Raw genomic sequence first — 15,807 nt, forward strand, 5'->3', positions numbered from 1 at the left:
CCACCAAACTGGCTTCTGCGCTCCTTTGCTCAGTGTTTCCTATTTCAGTCATTCACAATAACCCTACATCAAAGTGTGCTGAGAAAGCAAGCAGCTGCACTGCATACAGGACTGCACCTCATGGACTACTACTTGCGGTATGAGCAAACTGAATACCAAAAAAATTTAACATCAATTCTATTTGCAAGCATTCTGGCTGCAATGAATTTCCTTTACATTCTGTTGTATTCCCATCTTCTCTTTTCTTGTGCATATACAGTTGCCTCACTAGTTTGCAGAGTTTATGTTTTGATGTCTAGCATTTTTGCCAGGAATTATTTTGTTAGTTACAAAAATACATCTGTTCATAGCCTTCTAATGCACCCTTTAAATACTATAAGACTATCACAATGCCAATCTTCCTTTTCCTAAAACAGAGTTTATGAGTTGAACCTTGTTAGGCAGAAAATTTACTGTCATGCTCATTCTCTCTACTCTTCCACGTGCATTTTGTTGGTAGCTGAAGACTGAAGGGAGATGTGTGATGTTATTTCATTTTACAGAAGAAGAAACTAGGAAATCTAAAAGAAGCCTAGCAGCAGGAGAGGAAGCAAGTTTTCCAAATCCAGGATAGTTGGTTCTGTTTTGAGCCTCAATGCTTTTTTTTTAATTTTACCTGTGCTAAACAAAACCATGCAGCCTAATATACCGTTAGGCCAGAGGTAGTGATCTTAAGTGACAAGGAACTCTACTCCTTAGAAGAACAGTAAGGTGCACACAGTAACAGAAGAAAGAAGGGAATAAGATTTGATGCAGTGTTCCTAATACATTAAAAGCCTCAAGGAGGAAAAACTCTGAATGCAAATATTCACATTTTCAGTTTCTTCCTGTTTTGAGGGGAAAAAAAGAAAAAGTGAGGTTCAAGCTACCCAACTGGTCAGTACCACATTTAGAAAAAATAAAATCAACAGAATGAAAAACATCATACCTCAACTACATAACCCAGATCTCGTACATAATCTCGCTCTGTCTCCACTAATTCCTGTAAGACATAGCTACAATGGAAAGAAAATGGTGAATGCATTTCGTTAAAAAAATGAAACATTCTTAAAGAGGATTAATGGCAACTTTTTCACATCTGCAGTCACATACGTTTGATAAGCAGAAGAGTTAATGCACATTCTTTCCAGGCAAGATGCTGCTTTGACTTTGGAACTGGAGCAGACTTGGTTCTGTTTATCTAAAGTCAGATGTTTTCTTACATGTGTCATTAAAATTAAACATTTAAGTACTGTTTAAAATAAAATGCTATTATATCTCTGGCCTGGAGAATCTTAAGTGCATGAAGTGTTATTTCTACCCACAGATTTAAACGATTTTGAAACCAGGCATGTTTTTGTTCTACTATGGTAACAGTTTACTACCACATAAAAAAATTAAGGGTGTGGTGGAACAGAACAAGGGGAATGACCAGCTTTTTGAAGCCAAATTGCTCTCTGAACATTTAAGGATCCTTCCTGAAGAAGACTGAGACTGACATGTGACAGAAGTCACAGGTATGATTAAAAATCACAGGAAACTGAAACTGCAACTAATGTTTGAGAAAAAAGTGTTTGTTTGCATAATGTAACTACATGCTTGACACCTAACACAAGTCTTAACTGCTTTCAAGACTAACAGCTTCTGCTGCTAGCTCAAAATGGACATTTTTTAAATAGTTCTTTTCTCTCTTCAAAGCATTGTTGTGAAAAATGAAGCGAAAATGTGGTCTTACTGTCGTCTTTTTAAGGAGCTGGATTTCCTTTCTTCCATCTCATCTATGGGTGATGAAGAGGAGAGAAGGGAGTTATCTGAAGGGTTGAAGGATGGACTGCTGCTGTCACCTTGATCTACCAACAAGGAGCTCGGACGGTCCTCCAGGGCCTGAGAAGGTGTTCAAGACAGACATCAGACTGATTTATTTCCCCTTTGTTCACGAGACACATTTACATGCAGCAGTGTATGGGAACCTACTTGAGATCAATTATTGTAATGTATCTCGGCAAAGGAGGTCTCAAGCTTCTAGGAAACCAGCCAACAGCTTGGCTTTCCATGACAGACAACCTGATCTTGTAGAAGCACATTTGAGCTATGTCAGTCTTTCCTTCACAAGAAAACAAGGAAGTTCAGCTGGTCTGCGCAGCAAGGGGTAAAAGTCAGACTATCCTGTTCAAGATCTACGTCCTTCTGTAGTGGAAGCTACACAGATGTGTGCTTATTGCTAGGGATTAAATTATATTTGTCATACTTCAGTTCTGTCATATGGAAGCTAGTTTCAATAGGACATTTTTAAGGGAGACTATTTGGATCTTGCATTTTTTAACACAACGGAAGTGGCATTCTTTGTCAGACATTTTGTTTATCACATTAACTAACCAAAATACTGACTTAGTGAAGAAAATAGTTTCTATACTTTCAATGCTGCATTTGAGCTTCATGGCAGTCCAGATCCTAGGAAAGTCCTTGTCTCTTCTGCCAGATACACTTTTTCCCTTGCACCCTCCATGGATTTCTGTTTGTATAACAGATGAAGAAGCCACAGGAGAAATAATATGAGCAAGCTTCTATGAAGCGTTTATTCAACTTGTTTAATTCAAGCCCATTATCTTGGGTTAAGCTATTATTATGTATCACATTTTCCTTGCATGTGATACAGCCTTTAATGCAAGATCCAGTTACTTCACCAGGGTGGGGTTCAGCTGTAATCTTTTTTCTGCCTGTACAAAAAGTAAAATCCCAATCATGATATGACTGGCCCAAAAACCAGGGAAAGCTGACCCTTGGCTATAACTGTGAAATGAGAACATCTCCGTCAGGGATGGTATGAATGGATCATTAAGTTATATCCACTACTAGGCTGCCTGAAAGACATATGGACTACCAATGTTCCCTTTTACAAACGACTGTGTTGAATTTCTACTAATACAGCATATATTTTCTGCTACTCTTCTCTCTCTCATTTATTACTATTTGCATCTCTACAAAACCATTTACCTATTCAATGAGTACTTTTACAAAAGAGGGCGCACAAAACATAATTCCAGAAAGTGACTTTTGAAACAGGTATTGAGTTTTACAAGTCAAATGTATGTAGCTTTTCTTTGAATAGCAAGTAGGGACTTGAAGACACAACTTCTTTGAAGACATGCATCTGCCAGTCAGCCTCACCATTTTACTTTTGACGAGCTCTTCAATTGCACTGACTAGTTCTGCTGCACTGGGTGTCTCGGAGCTGGTTGGCCGCACCAATAATCGAGAAGATGTCTGTGCAATGACACAAAGGAAGAAGAATCCCTGAGTTAGCCTGGTACTTGCTCAAGTATTAAGAGATTTCCTTCACTTGTCTGTCAGACAAAGTACCTGACAGTAACTGTCAGTGTAATGTAATACCAGGATCATTCATTTCAACTTGGGCAACTGGCACTGGAAATTTTAAGTAACCCCCCGAAAGTTAAATGCTGGGATAAAAATTCCTGTTCCTACATGCAACAGAAGTCAAGGAAATATCCTTCATCTTGCTCATTATGATAATGCCTGATAAATAGCTACAAAAATTGCCTGAGCCAACCCAACAGACAACAGTTTGTTAACATTTTATTGCTTGTTAAACAAAACAAAAACTGCAGAACAGTAACAGGAACCAAGACGACTCAAAATAAAGGAGAAAGCATCATTAAGCTAAGAAAAAATACACCAGTAACTCAGGGGCATTTACTTTTCTAAAGGAGCTTGGGTATATTGCCCAGAGGGGAAATTGAGCTCACCATTCCTTGTGCCATCCATTTTCCCCAATGGTATGTGTAGAGCACAGATGACCTCTGGCCTCACAAGCTATAAAATGCCAGCTTATAGATACAACTGAAGGTAAAAGGTGTTCACAGTAAAGGATTCTGGGAAAGGGCCATTAAATTCAGCCTCAGTAATTTGCAAACAGAGTTTGCATATTACATTTATTACTGAATAACTGGAAAGTGGAAACAGGGTGTAATATGAACCTGACTTCATATTACAAACAGCACAGTGAACATCATGTAGCACAGGGTAAGCTGTCCTGCAAATGCTTCCAACAAACCGGACAAAGAAATGGCACGTATAATGATTTAACACAAGAGGTTCTGCTCAAACCAAGCATGGATGTAACAAGGCTCCCTGTAAGTCAATACAACAACAAAAAAGAATATGCAGGTTTTAGATAGTTTGTCTCATATTCGCCTTATTAGGAAAGGAAAACAGGGGTAGGGTAAGCAAAGAAAATACAGACAACTTTAAATGGAAAGATACGGGAACCGAGCCAAAGCAGAGACAGAACACAAGTCAACATAATGCTGCATCAGTTTACAAAAAGAGAAAACAAAAAAGCAAAAATAATTAGTTTCATATTAGCATAACTGATCTTGAGACTTTCATACTGCTTATCCAAAAATCAATGCAAACAACTTGTAAACTGCCATCAAATGTAAATCCATGAAGTGTGCAATGATGCTACTGAAGGCAAGAATGTGTACTGTGCAGATGAGCTCTTAGGGGAGAAAATGGTTATGTTATTTAGTGGTATCAGACAACTCAGCATGACCTAGCACATGATGTTGCATGCACACCAAAACCTGAGCAATCCCACAGCCAGCCTATCTTTTAGGCAACTGTATGCTCCTGACATGACTGTTGGCCAGCTTTTCCAAAGCTGTGCTTGTATGCCGGTTTTCACTTTGGATATGGAGCTCAGCTTAGCCTTACAAAATATTGAAAGTGTTGGAATCACACTCTGGTCAAGCTCCCTTCTCTCTGTTACTGCTCTAAGGGAGTATAGTATATAGGGTGTGACTGCTGGTAAAACTTCAGGACTGGTTGCTTTTCAGTTCATGTGGTTATATCACATACTGTCTAAAAAAGAAGGAGCTGCTTAGATGAAGTATGCCTGCTGAGCTTCCTAATGATGTACTCTTGGAACAGAATACACCCACAAAACAAGGAAAGGTGGAGAGAGCAACTGAGCACACTCAGGTATAAGATGCTGCTGGAATCCACAGCAGGCTGGGCTGGCAGGGAGAAGCCCAGCAAGCAGAGAGTTTCCCGCATGGAGTGTAGACCAGGAGCGCTGAGAGGAGAAATGTTTGCAGTGAGGCACAGATGGAAGCCAAACCTCTGAGGTCACGGAAAGGAGAAGACATTCCTTGGGATCCAGGGGAGCTGAGCAACCCAAGAAACCACGGAGCATGGCAGGAATGTGAAGGACGACTCCACCCAGAAGGCAGACAACTGGGAATTTGTTTGCAAGCTTTTTATTAACCAGTAACTCCATCAGAAGAGCCAACTGACTTCTGCTGGGTAAAACTTTTCTCTGGCTTCTCACTTCTGTGTTCCAATAAAGCATTTGCTTTAGGTACTGCAAATCGGTGGTATGTCTTGGTGTGTGGACTTCAGGGAGGCATTCCCAACCTCCCAGGATGCCACATGAGGGGACTTCTTTGCCTCCCACCATGCAGTAGGACAGATATTACATAAAACCAGTGTATGACAAAAGCAGCATTATTTATATGCTTTGAAAAATTATGGTGTAATATTAACTTTACCGAATTTTATCTTCTGAGAAGTCTTACCTAAGATGCAGTTTAAGCTACTTTAAAAACTGTTTTTACTGCAGAGAGTGCATGTTAACCTTTTAAGAAGTGAAAGTCAAATTACTGGGGATTGAAAGCTACTCAAAGACCCTTACTTTGTTAAGGGTCGAACCTTGCACCAGAAATACAAAAGTGAGCTGACACTAACTAGCACATTCCTTCACATAACTGTTCTGCTGTGTAAAGAGACCTATATAAGCAAAATCCATTTTTATCTGAAGAAACTTATATAAGACTTGGATATCATTTTCTCTTTAATAAGGGACATGCACAAATGGCAGCTTATCAGCAGGAACTGTAACATATTTTGACCAACATGATTTATTCTATTTCTAAGCCTCAGACTGAGATTACCATTTTCTAGTGATTAAAATATTCTCTCAGGTCTAAAGGCTGGCCTGTTTCTGCTTCTTTTGTTTCAGGAATATTTCCCAACATATTAACTCCCCAACTCCTATATTACACTTTTTCAATTCAAAAAACATGTAGGAATTAAATACACATAGAGCATGGGAAACAGCCATTTTGATCCTACAAATGATAGCTTCAGGAATGAGTGGGATCCCCACTGAAAGGCAATGCTTTTAAAAGAAACAAAGGAACAGAAATAAATAAATCAGCCAAGGTTATCAACAACATCTGCATCACTGAGAACAGCGAGTAACCAGCCACAGAATTCACTAACAGTATTCAGTGTTATAGACTACAAAATTTTAAGCAGCAAAATGGGAAGTGATGTGTGCATTCACTGCACAAGTCCAGACTGTTTACACTCTAAAACCCTCTATTTCCAGGCTTCATATTCGTACCCTAAACATCTGATCCAGGTTGAAAATTGAAATAAACCATCTCAACATATGAGTATCATAACATTTAAGAGAAACAGATCAAATGCAAGCAAGATCTCCTTCACACAGTTGCTACCTGCATCCAGAATTGCATTACTGATGCAAAATATTTACCCTCAATTGTAACACGCTACTGTTTATAAAAACCAGCTGGATTATGTGCTGGTTTTGCTGGGATAGCATTAAATCTCTTCATAGTAGCTAGTATGCGGCTATGGTTTGCATTTGTCCTGGAAACAGTATTGATAACACAGGGATGTTTCTGTTATTGCTAAGCAGCGCTTACACAGAGCCAAGGCTTTTCTGCTCCTCACCCCACCACACCAGCAAACAGGCTGGGGGTGCACAAGAAGTTGGGAGGCAACACAGCCAGGAAAACTGACCCCAACAGGCCAATAGGATATCCTATACCATATGATGTGATGCTCAGCATATAAAGCTGAGGGAAGAAAAAGAAAGGGGGACACTCGCTGTGATGGTGTGTGTCTTCCCAAGTAACCATTACGCATGATGGAGCCCTCCTTTCCTGGGGATGGCTGAACACCTGACTGACAATGAGAAGCAGTGAATGATTCCTTGTTCTGCTTTGCTTGCGTGTGTGGCTTTTGCTTTACCTATTAAACTGTCTTTATCTCAACCCACCAGCTCTCTCACTTTTACTCTTCTCTCTCCCCTATCCCTCTGGGGCAGAAGAGTGAGTGAGTGGCTGTGTGGGGCTTATTTGCCAGCTAATTGGGGATGAACCACAATAAGTATTAGCCTTATTTGGATATTAACTTCTTAGTACACCTGTTTCTTAGGCACCCAAAAAAAGAAGTTAAGAAAACCAAAGATGAAAAAGAAAATCTTACAGTTGATATGAACAGCTCCTTCTGCTAAGGTATGTACATAGGACTTTTTTTTCCTAAACTTAGGTTATCCGAAACAGTAAGATTTTGTGAACAGCCTATGATCTAAAAAAGTTATGTATGACTGTTAATTTCTCCAGATAAACTTTATTTGCACATAGAATTTTAACCTCAGTACCCAAAGGTCTGATTATAAAACAATGACATTCTAATCATTAAATATGGCATCAGTCAATCAGATGTAAACAGGCCTGCACACACGCAAAGCAGCTCGTTTCCGCATTTAAAGTGCTCATAGAAACAATTCCATGCTTGTGCAGGAAAAATAGAGAAGCATTTAATTCACACTCTTTCCACAGGAGACCCTCTTAATGTCTGAAGTAGCCTAAGTGAGTCCTTCCGTCTACCATAAAGCTGTATTACGTACATTACAGAGGCATTTGGAAACAGAAGAAAGATTTGTGCAAAGGTTATCTCAACATGCAAAGCCTTCCCTGCTTCTCCCTCCTACCTTGTCATCCTGTGAGTCGGGCTGGAGAAGACTGTGTTGCTGAATTGCCATTGGAGGAGGAAGTGGTACAGCATCTGCTCCCTCTTCACCTTCCTCCTCTCCACAGCTCTGCATTCCTGAAGAGGATGACTTGGAGAGAGTGCCACTGCTCAGCCCCTCGTTCCGGCCTCTCTGTAAATAAAATCAAGACATTTGAGCTCTGTTACCTCCTCAACAGCACAAAGCTCGTTATTACAAGCTTGTCTTGCACAAGTCTGTTCTGTAGATTTACCCCTCTCCCAACAAATCAAGACGATCTTAACACACACAATGCTACTTCTCAACACGGGGGGAAAAACAGATGCCAAAGGCAGTTTTCAGTGTTTGATAAAAGTAGATGGATTAAGATATTAAGAACAAGCCAGTCAGCCTAAAATTTACTACAGGAAGGTGTATGCTTTCCTTGTTCAGTTCTGTGAAGAGCCACATTCTTCTAACTTGGGCAAGACTTATAAAGGGTATTAAAAAAACGCACTACAACATGAAGTATTTTGTCAATTATCCTTTCTGCCCCCTCCGCCTTAAAGTAGTGAGAGCAGACTGCTTGTATAATTTTTACAGTTGCGTTAAAAGACAGTCCTTCCAATTATACAAGGAACTATAATTTCAATTAGTCAAAGTTTAATGTAACTGATCTCACTGGATAATTCATCTATCTTTACAAGGAGACAGCATAGACGGTTAATGCTTTTTCCTGACTGTAAGGCAGAAAAGAAAAAAAGGCCTTAGGTTTTCCCTTACTCACAGAACTGCAGAATAATGGATACTTCCAAAACAATGATACAACCGCATCACAGAGGGTCTCTTTCTGCAGCTTGATATTCAAGGACAGAGGCCAATATTTCTTCCCAAACCTCATATCCCAGTTTGCCATGCTGTCAAGTCTAGGATTTTCTTTCCCTACATTTACTGTGTAACTTCACTGATGTTTCAAGACTGCAGCAAAATATATAGGGAGTAAGAAAAAAAAATGTACTAAACAATTAACTGGGCATCTGAGACTGCAATGGTTTTGGTATGATAACTACCAAAACCATTAGTGCGATTCAAGCCTGGTAAAAGGGAGTAACTGTACAGCATGCAAGTGGCTGTGGCCTTGGCAGCAGTAAGGATGACATTCATTTCAGCCTCGAACACAGTTCTGTAACAGAAGGGAATTTGGCTCTGTCTGCAACTAACCAGAGACATGGTTTGCTCACACACGAGTCCCAGGCTTAGAAGGATGGGCACATTTGCAGGAGGAAAAGAAACCTTCAGTAGATGTCCTTGATCACAATACATGGAACAGTTTCCAGTTTCCTTCCCTCCAATGAAAACTGCCGTGTTATTATCTGACCATTGGTAACTACCTTTTGATTTGAAGGGCCAGTAATTTTTCTGTGCTCTAAACTCTTGCTCAACTGCTTAGCAGCTTTAAGCAGTTAAGAAGCTCTCCCTGTATTTTCCCTGATCCATCAACAACAAAAGGAAAGGAAATACAGAATAACCTGATAATTCCCAGAATATAAAGCACCTTTACTTGCAAAGCTGCTTTCCTGAGTGGGGTAAGACGACAAAGCCAAAGAACAACTTTTTACTCTCCCAGTTCTCTTTTTCAACTAGAGATCCTTCTCCACGGAGCTTTACTAACACTCAGTGCAGAAGGGCACAAATTGCCTGGTACAGTCCTTATGCAGGGTACAGCAGTCATCAAGAATGAGTGCATGGCACATGCCACGGTACTCAAGTGCTGGACAGTCCACTGAGGAGAAAACAGTCACCTGACAACATTTAAACCTTTGAAGAAGATAAACCCAAGTCTCCAGAAGCTGCCCTGAACACTCACCTCTTCAACAGTTTCATCTTGTGGGGTTGCTGCACTGTCATCAGAGTCCTTCTGGGAGCCCGCATCGGCACTTTTACGAACCTCTCTACTCTTCTTATGCTTGTGGGCCAGTTTTTTGACATGCCCATCTGCTTTTCCACTGCTAAGACGCCTCACAGGACTGGTAAGCCATTTTCTCAGAGTGTTGCCAGGACGCTTGGGGCCCGGGGAGCTCTGTGCACCGATCATATGGGGCTGAAGCGATGTTACTGAAGCAGGAGGACTGGCGTCATTGCTGGAGACTGAAAGGGAATCTGGAAGAAGAATGAGGGGAGCATTTAAAAGCTGAAACACTGCTAGGTGAGAAACAAGCAAAATGACATATGTAAATAATGGGTATCAGATTGGATTTATGGATGAAACAACCACATTATTTTGAAGTAAACTGGCCTTTAATGACACCACAACCATCAGTGTGCATGCTGCATGTGGCTTACCTATACATAAGCAGCTTTTATATGCTCGCAGCAGTCAAGCTTCATAAAGTCACTCTTGCCTCAATTATAATTCAAACTTACCACTGCTGATGCTTACTTGACGGTGGATTTTACCTTCCATGTCATCTAAATTTATGGAAAGATATGCTTGTTTATATTTTAATGTATACTGCTTTGAGCATGGACGTGAAGCGCAAAAATAATTGCCTCAGTGAGATAAGTAAATTATTTTTCAAGCACCATATTTTATTATAAATGCTCCAGTTTCTTTCATTATTTATTTATTTCCCCTGACCTTGGGAAAGGGGGAAGAATAATTCAGGAAAGTGCTAAACATCTTTCTTTTGCTTAAAACTACCCAGAGTTTTGGCTGTTGTTTGGTTTTTAAGAAGGCACAGCACATTGATGTTTAAAAGCCCATTTGCTCAAATCCTAGCATCAGCATTATTTCTCTGAAGTTCTGTAATCACAGCATACACTTTTCTCAGGCCACAGTTACATGCACATGAAGTCAATACTACTTTCCCACCGAGGGTCCTGCCACTTGAACAGGACTGTATGCTTACGATAAACATCCACTGGTTAGCTATTGTGAGACAGCTATTTTCATGCTGCACAATGCTTTCCCTCACCAGCAATTCTCTTTTCCTAAAACCAAACTTTTTTTCTGGACACATTTTCATAATACCATTTCTATGAACCTTATCTACCACTAGGGTATTAACAAGACTTTCCTGGGTTGTCTAATATGGGTTGTTTTTTTTTCTGTATGCCCATTTTTGCGAATAGATGGTTTATATAAAGATGACATAAATGTTTTTCTGAATGTTTCTACTGCTGGGAATTAAATGCAGTGCTTGTATTCCTTCTTGAAGCTTGACATAGATGTGCAGATCACTTCTTCTGGCAGCTTTACCATAACAGACATATTGCCAGTCTGACCAGAGGTAGTTTGAATTGTGTTGAATATTATGGTCACACTGACGTAGCAATACATCTCATTGTGAACACCCAAATGCACTGGATCTACATACAAGTATGTGAGCCTGCTCCATTTCTATAAAGTACGAACTATGGTTTTGAACTGAGATGGGGAAAGAGACATATAATGTGAATATAAAGTTACGGCTTTTAATTTTTCCTTTGCTGTTCAAGCTGCTCCAAAAGGGGCATCTTTTCCTTGCAATCCAAAATTGTGATCTATCAGGCTGTTTGTCAAGACTTTTCTCTATTCTAATAAAACACAAATGGCATGTGACCATTAAGATACATTGGCTCTGATGCCAAGAACTCTTGTAGTTTATACCGTATGAACACATACGTAACCACCGCTATTAATCACCACTTTCAACACATTTCCATAAAGCAGAAGATAAACTTTCTAAAGCATACTTCAGTCTAACAGGCTAGTTGCTAACACTTTGAAGTAAGCCACCCAGAATCAGGATTCATCTACAGAATTCTTCTCTAGCCACAGCTATAGCTGTGCTGCACATGGGCAGGGACACTTCCTATGATGCCCTTAACCTGGTTTCAAGACTTTAAGTAAGTGGTATTATCAAAATGCAGATGCAGAATTATACCAGTTGGCTTTGTCTCTAAATCTTGGGATAGCAGTGCTACAGAATTACCACATTATTTTCTTGTTGAAGCAGGAAACATAAGGAAGAAATTAATTATCTACGACAATGGTTTTCAACTTGCAATCTGAGTATCCCTCAAGGACCCTGGCTTACTCCTTAAGGGTCCTCAGCACATATGTAAGAGAAGCAAGCCTACTAGCCATCAAGCATCCTCATCACAACAGATTTTTCTACTTCATTAAAGAAAAAAAAAAAGTAGTCTGCTTATTAAAAAATTCCAAATAAAACTAGCAACCATCTGTAAGCTCTCCACAGGAATCCAAACAATCTCCTATTAAACCTCTGTAAGAAGTTAGTTTGACTGCTCATTCACCAAACATAACTTTACCATTATTGAATCATACATCTTTTGATTTTTATCAGATGCCTTGTTTCAGAAATCACAGCAAACGTCAGCTGAAGGGTATCTCAATAAATAACCTTCTGCCACTCGGTAAATGGAACACAGAAGAGCAGAAACCGGGGCTGGTGTTCTTGTAAATAGGTTTCTTAAAGCACAGATTAAATGCTGTGTTTTTAAGACTCCCAAGCTTGAAGATGTTATAATCACTCTGCCAAGTTTCCCTTTCATTTGTATACATTTTCCTCCCAATAACGGTTCATAAAAGTTCCTTCCATACAAACAAAACAGAGCACATTCACTTGTTTATTAAAAGAAAAAAAAAAAGGCAACTGAGCCTACACAGGAGATCACTACGTACTCTTTTGTATTTTTGTATCTGTTGCATTTCTGTCCTTTACAATTACTCCTTTCTAAGCAAAGGGGAGCGTGGTGGTATGGAAACTGTATAAAATTTACTATTACATAAACATGCCTATCGCCCAGCATGTAACATGCTTGCAGTTAATAAACCCATTTTTCTTTTCAGAAAACCTGTGCTCCACCTCCTCGAATTCTCACCCATCCTTTTGATCCATACATCAACATTTAACTACTGCATTTCTTCTAAAACCAAGCAGTACAATGCAGAGCCCCTGAAACTGTGGAAGACGAGTATTTTTGCCTGACTGCACTTATGCTGTACCACTCCTACTTGTAACCAAGTTGGCCAAGAGTTTGTGGGCAGGAGAAGGAAAGAAAGCAGGAAGAAACACACACACTTTGCTCAAGTGGAAAGGATCTAAGAGGCAAAACAATGTTAGCTAGACATGTTTTGCAGCACATACTTTAGCCATATCCACCCACACAGCATTAGTTTTCATTTGGCATGCAGCATGTAACTGCTTCTCATCTTCTCTTCTGCATGATTTAATATGAAGTACTTATTGAAGTATTATTAGGGCTTCAGGGAATCATAAAAGTGGACAAAGTGTAAGTAGTACACCAAAAAAATAGCACTCTTCCACTTTGCTCTTCACAGCATGAAAGCACTGGGAGAGAAGGAAAAGCTTAAAATGAGTAAAAATACTGCATTGCCCTATCAGCTTCAACATCAAATTTTATTTAAAAAGGTGTTTAAAAGAATAAAATAAAATAAAACAACAACAACAAAAAAGAGATTTAATATCACCAGTATTAACCTGAATGGAATACCGACCCACGAGCTCCTTCATAGGTCAGAGCTGATTTTTCACCCCTCCTTAAATTTGCTGAAAACATCCCTACATGCCTACAGGTCAATGTTAATACTAGCTACAAATATTCCATGCCAGTATTTTCTGACAGTGAGACCATTTACCATCCACTTTCCCATCTCATCCCAGCTGACAGCAGTCCAGATTTTCCAATTTTTACTCCCATCCTCTTCCTCAGGAGACCAGTTACAATACAAGAGGCACAGTCATGAAAAACTCTAGGTGCTCAAGTTTGTGTATTTATATAAAGGCGTTGCCAGATCCAAGCATCAGGGAATATCAATATCCAATGCATGCATTTTCAAGAGCACAGAATGACTTTGCACCTCCACTATGAGAACAGCCACAGGGGTGTGTCTTACCTCCCTCTGCCCCAGCACTGTGCTACTTCTATCTATATAATTAGAGATACAGACTTGGTTTCATTGATTACCATGCTTGGGATTGTTTACACTAAATTGGCTTTGTTTCCTTTATGACTACTAGCAAATTGTTTTTCTAGGGTTGCTCAAGAATATTTAATCACCAAAACACACTAAGAGGAAAAAAGGAGTATTCAAAATTAAACCAAGAACAACATGGACTTCTAAACCCAAAACAGATGGAATAAATTTGGGGTATGCTAACCCCAACTGTGTTTCAAGTACAGTAAACTTTCTAGTGAGTGTCAGATTCCCTTTTAGAAAAGGATAAATGCAACAGATGGCCATCTTTGAGAGAGAAAAAAGGCAACACACATATAATGATCATACACAGTAACAGAAATCCCACAAGAAACCATCAAATTTTTAAAAATTGCTATTTGCTCAAGTTGCGACAGGTCTGTAATTCAATAAAGTAATTTAAAAAACCCTAACGGATGGCCTTTGTTTTATAATCCATAGCCACAATCAGAAAAGAAGGCGTTTAACTGCCATTTCTCTCCAAGTAAAAACCACATATGTAGCTCTGGTGATGAGGTCAGAGAGTTCACCGAGAGTCCATAAATACATTTTTGAAGCTAAAGGAAAAGAGCAGGCAGCATGGGTTCTGACCCCCTCAAACTGGAAGATAAAGTTACCTCCAATGAACAGGCAAATTTTTGAAACTCGAAAGGAAATGGGAATTCTCATTTGAGTCCCAGCTTTCTTAACACTAGAAACATGCACATCTGCTATTAATAAACTGTTTTTTTCCCCTAAAAAATAAATCAGCCATGTTAAAGCTAGTTGATGACTTGAAAGACTCTGCTTCATATTAACTATTTCCATATTGCTGGTTTTAGAGTTTTAGTGCAAGGGGCTACAAAAAAATGACTCCTTTACCTAGGGAATCAAATCAAGCTTGTTTGATGCCTGCTCTGCACCTCTAAGTCCCAAATGCTCCAAACTACCAAGTAAGAACACTTCACCATCTCCAGATATGAAACAGAGAATGGCCAAGTGAAAATGGAGCAAAGCAAACCTAGTAAGCCCAGCTGGTGTGTCACACCGCCTCTGCAGACCTGCCATCCACCATCAGCGTTAAGGACCAAAATCCCAGAAAATCATCACAGAGCAATTAAACAGCTGATTTCATGCAGGTATGTCATGAATATTTGGGAATGAGAGCTGCTGCTTAGTTCAAAACACAGAGAGCATGATCTACAGTTATGTACTCGCAAGTTTAATATGCCACCTGTAAACAGCTAGAGTTGAGTGATCTCCCAAGCCTGCATCTACCTACAAACATGCCCCAATCTAAGCCAAGTTAACATACTGTCAGAAGAATCAATGTTTACAAGCATCTAATGACAAAAACCCATGAACCCCTGCCTGTGTACACAGTCATTGTTTGTCATTACATGAAATGGGTAAAGCTTGAAAAAAAAGAGCATGTGGTTTATTTTATTTGTGGAAACACAGGCACAGTTTCTGCCTAGGAACTGCTTTAGAAGCAGGAGATGATCAATCTGCCATGTACAAAACTATTCAGATACTTTCCTGCGTGTTAGGAATTTTATTTCTGTCCTGCTGGGTATCCTCTTTAGACTACTCTCACCGAGTATCTGTTGTAAACCAATACTGGAATATACATCTAAAGACATTAGATGTGTTTTAACTTTAACAAACTACCATTAAAGCAATTACCATTTAAAGACAATGCAGCTTGAGTGTTAACCAGGCTTGCAAATGGGGAATTTCCACCATGCCCTTTGAGAAGCATGGGATTTCACTTATGATAGAGAGATAGTGCAATAATTTTCATGAAACCAGTTTCTTAAGACAAAAAGTAAAGCACAAAATGCAGAATGCTAGTAGTACTCAATGCACAGAAGAAAATCCTTTAATTACTTTTGTGTTTGGAGTGGAGCAAACACACTCCTCCATCTCTGGTCAGCAAACTTTTCCTGCCTTTTATTTCAAGTTATGCACTATGCTTAAATGC

At 39.5% G+C, this 15,807-nt stretch overlaps 1 protein-coding gene across 2 annotated transcripts in view; it reads right to left on the bottom strand.

Moving 5' to 3' along the window:
- The window catches only part of TRIO (trio Rho guanine nucleotide exchange factor), a 237,234-nt gene that overhangs the window by 20,562 nt on the left and 200,865 nt on the right, over positions 1-15,807 (bottom strand). For both annotated transcript variants that reach the window (XM_057428883.1, XM_057428884.1), the window contains exons 35-39: positions 9,708-10,000; positions 7,844-8,014; positions 3,187-3,282; positions 1,754-1,902; positions 968-1,034 (exon numbers count right to left, since the gene is read on the bottom strand). In XM_057428883.1, the coding sequence (XP_057284866.1) occupies positions 968-1,034; positions 1,754-1,902; positions 3,187-3,282; positions 7,844-8,014; positions 9,708-10,000 (776 nt within the window). The remainder of the gene's footprint in view (positions 1-967; positions 1,035-1,753; positions 1,903-3,186; positions 3,283-7,843; positions 8,015-9,707; positions 10,001-15,807) is intronic.

The sequence above is a fragment of the Pezoporus wallicus genome, unplaced genomic scaffold (genome assembly GCF_028554395.1).
Source record: "Pezoporus wallicus isolate ANWC-B61680 ecotype Strahan unplaced genomic scaffold, APGP_CSIRO_Pwel_v1 contig_6658, whole genome shotgun sequence".
In the NCBI taxonomy this organism is placed as follows: domain Eukaryota; kingdom Metazoa; phylum Chordata; class Aves; order Psittaciformes; family Psittacidae; genus Pezoporus; species Pezoporus wallicus.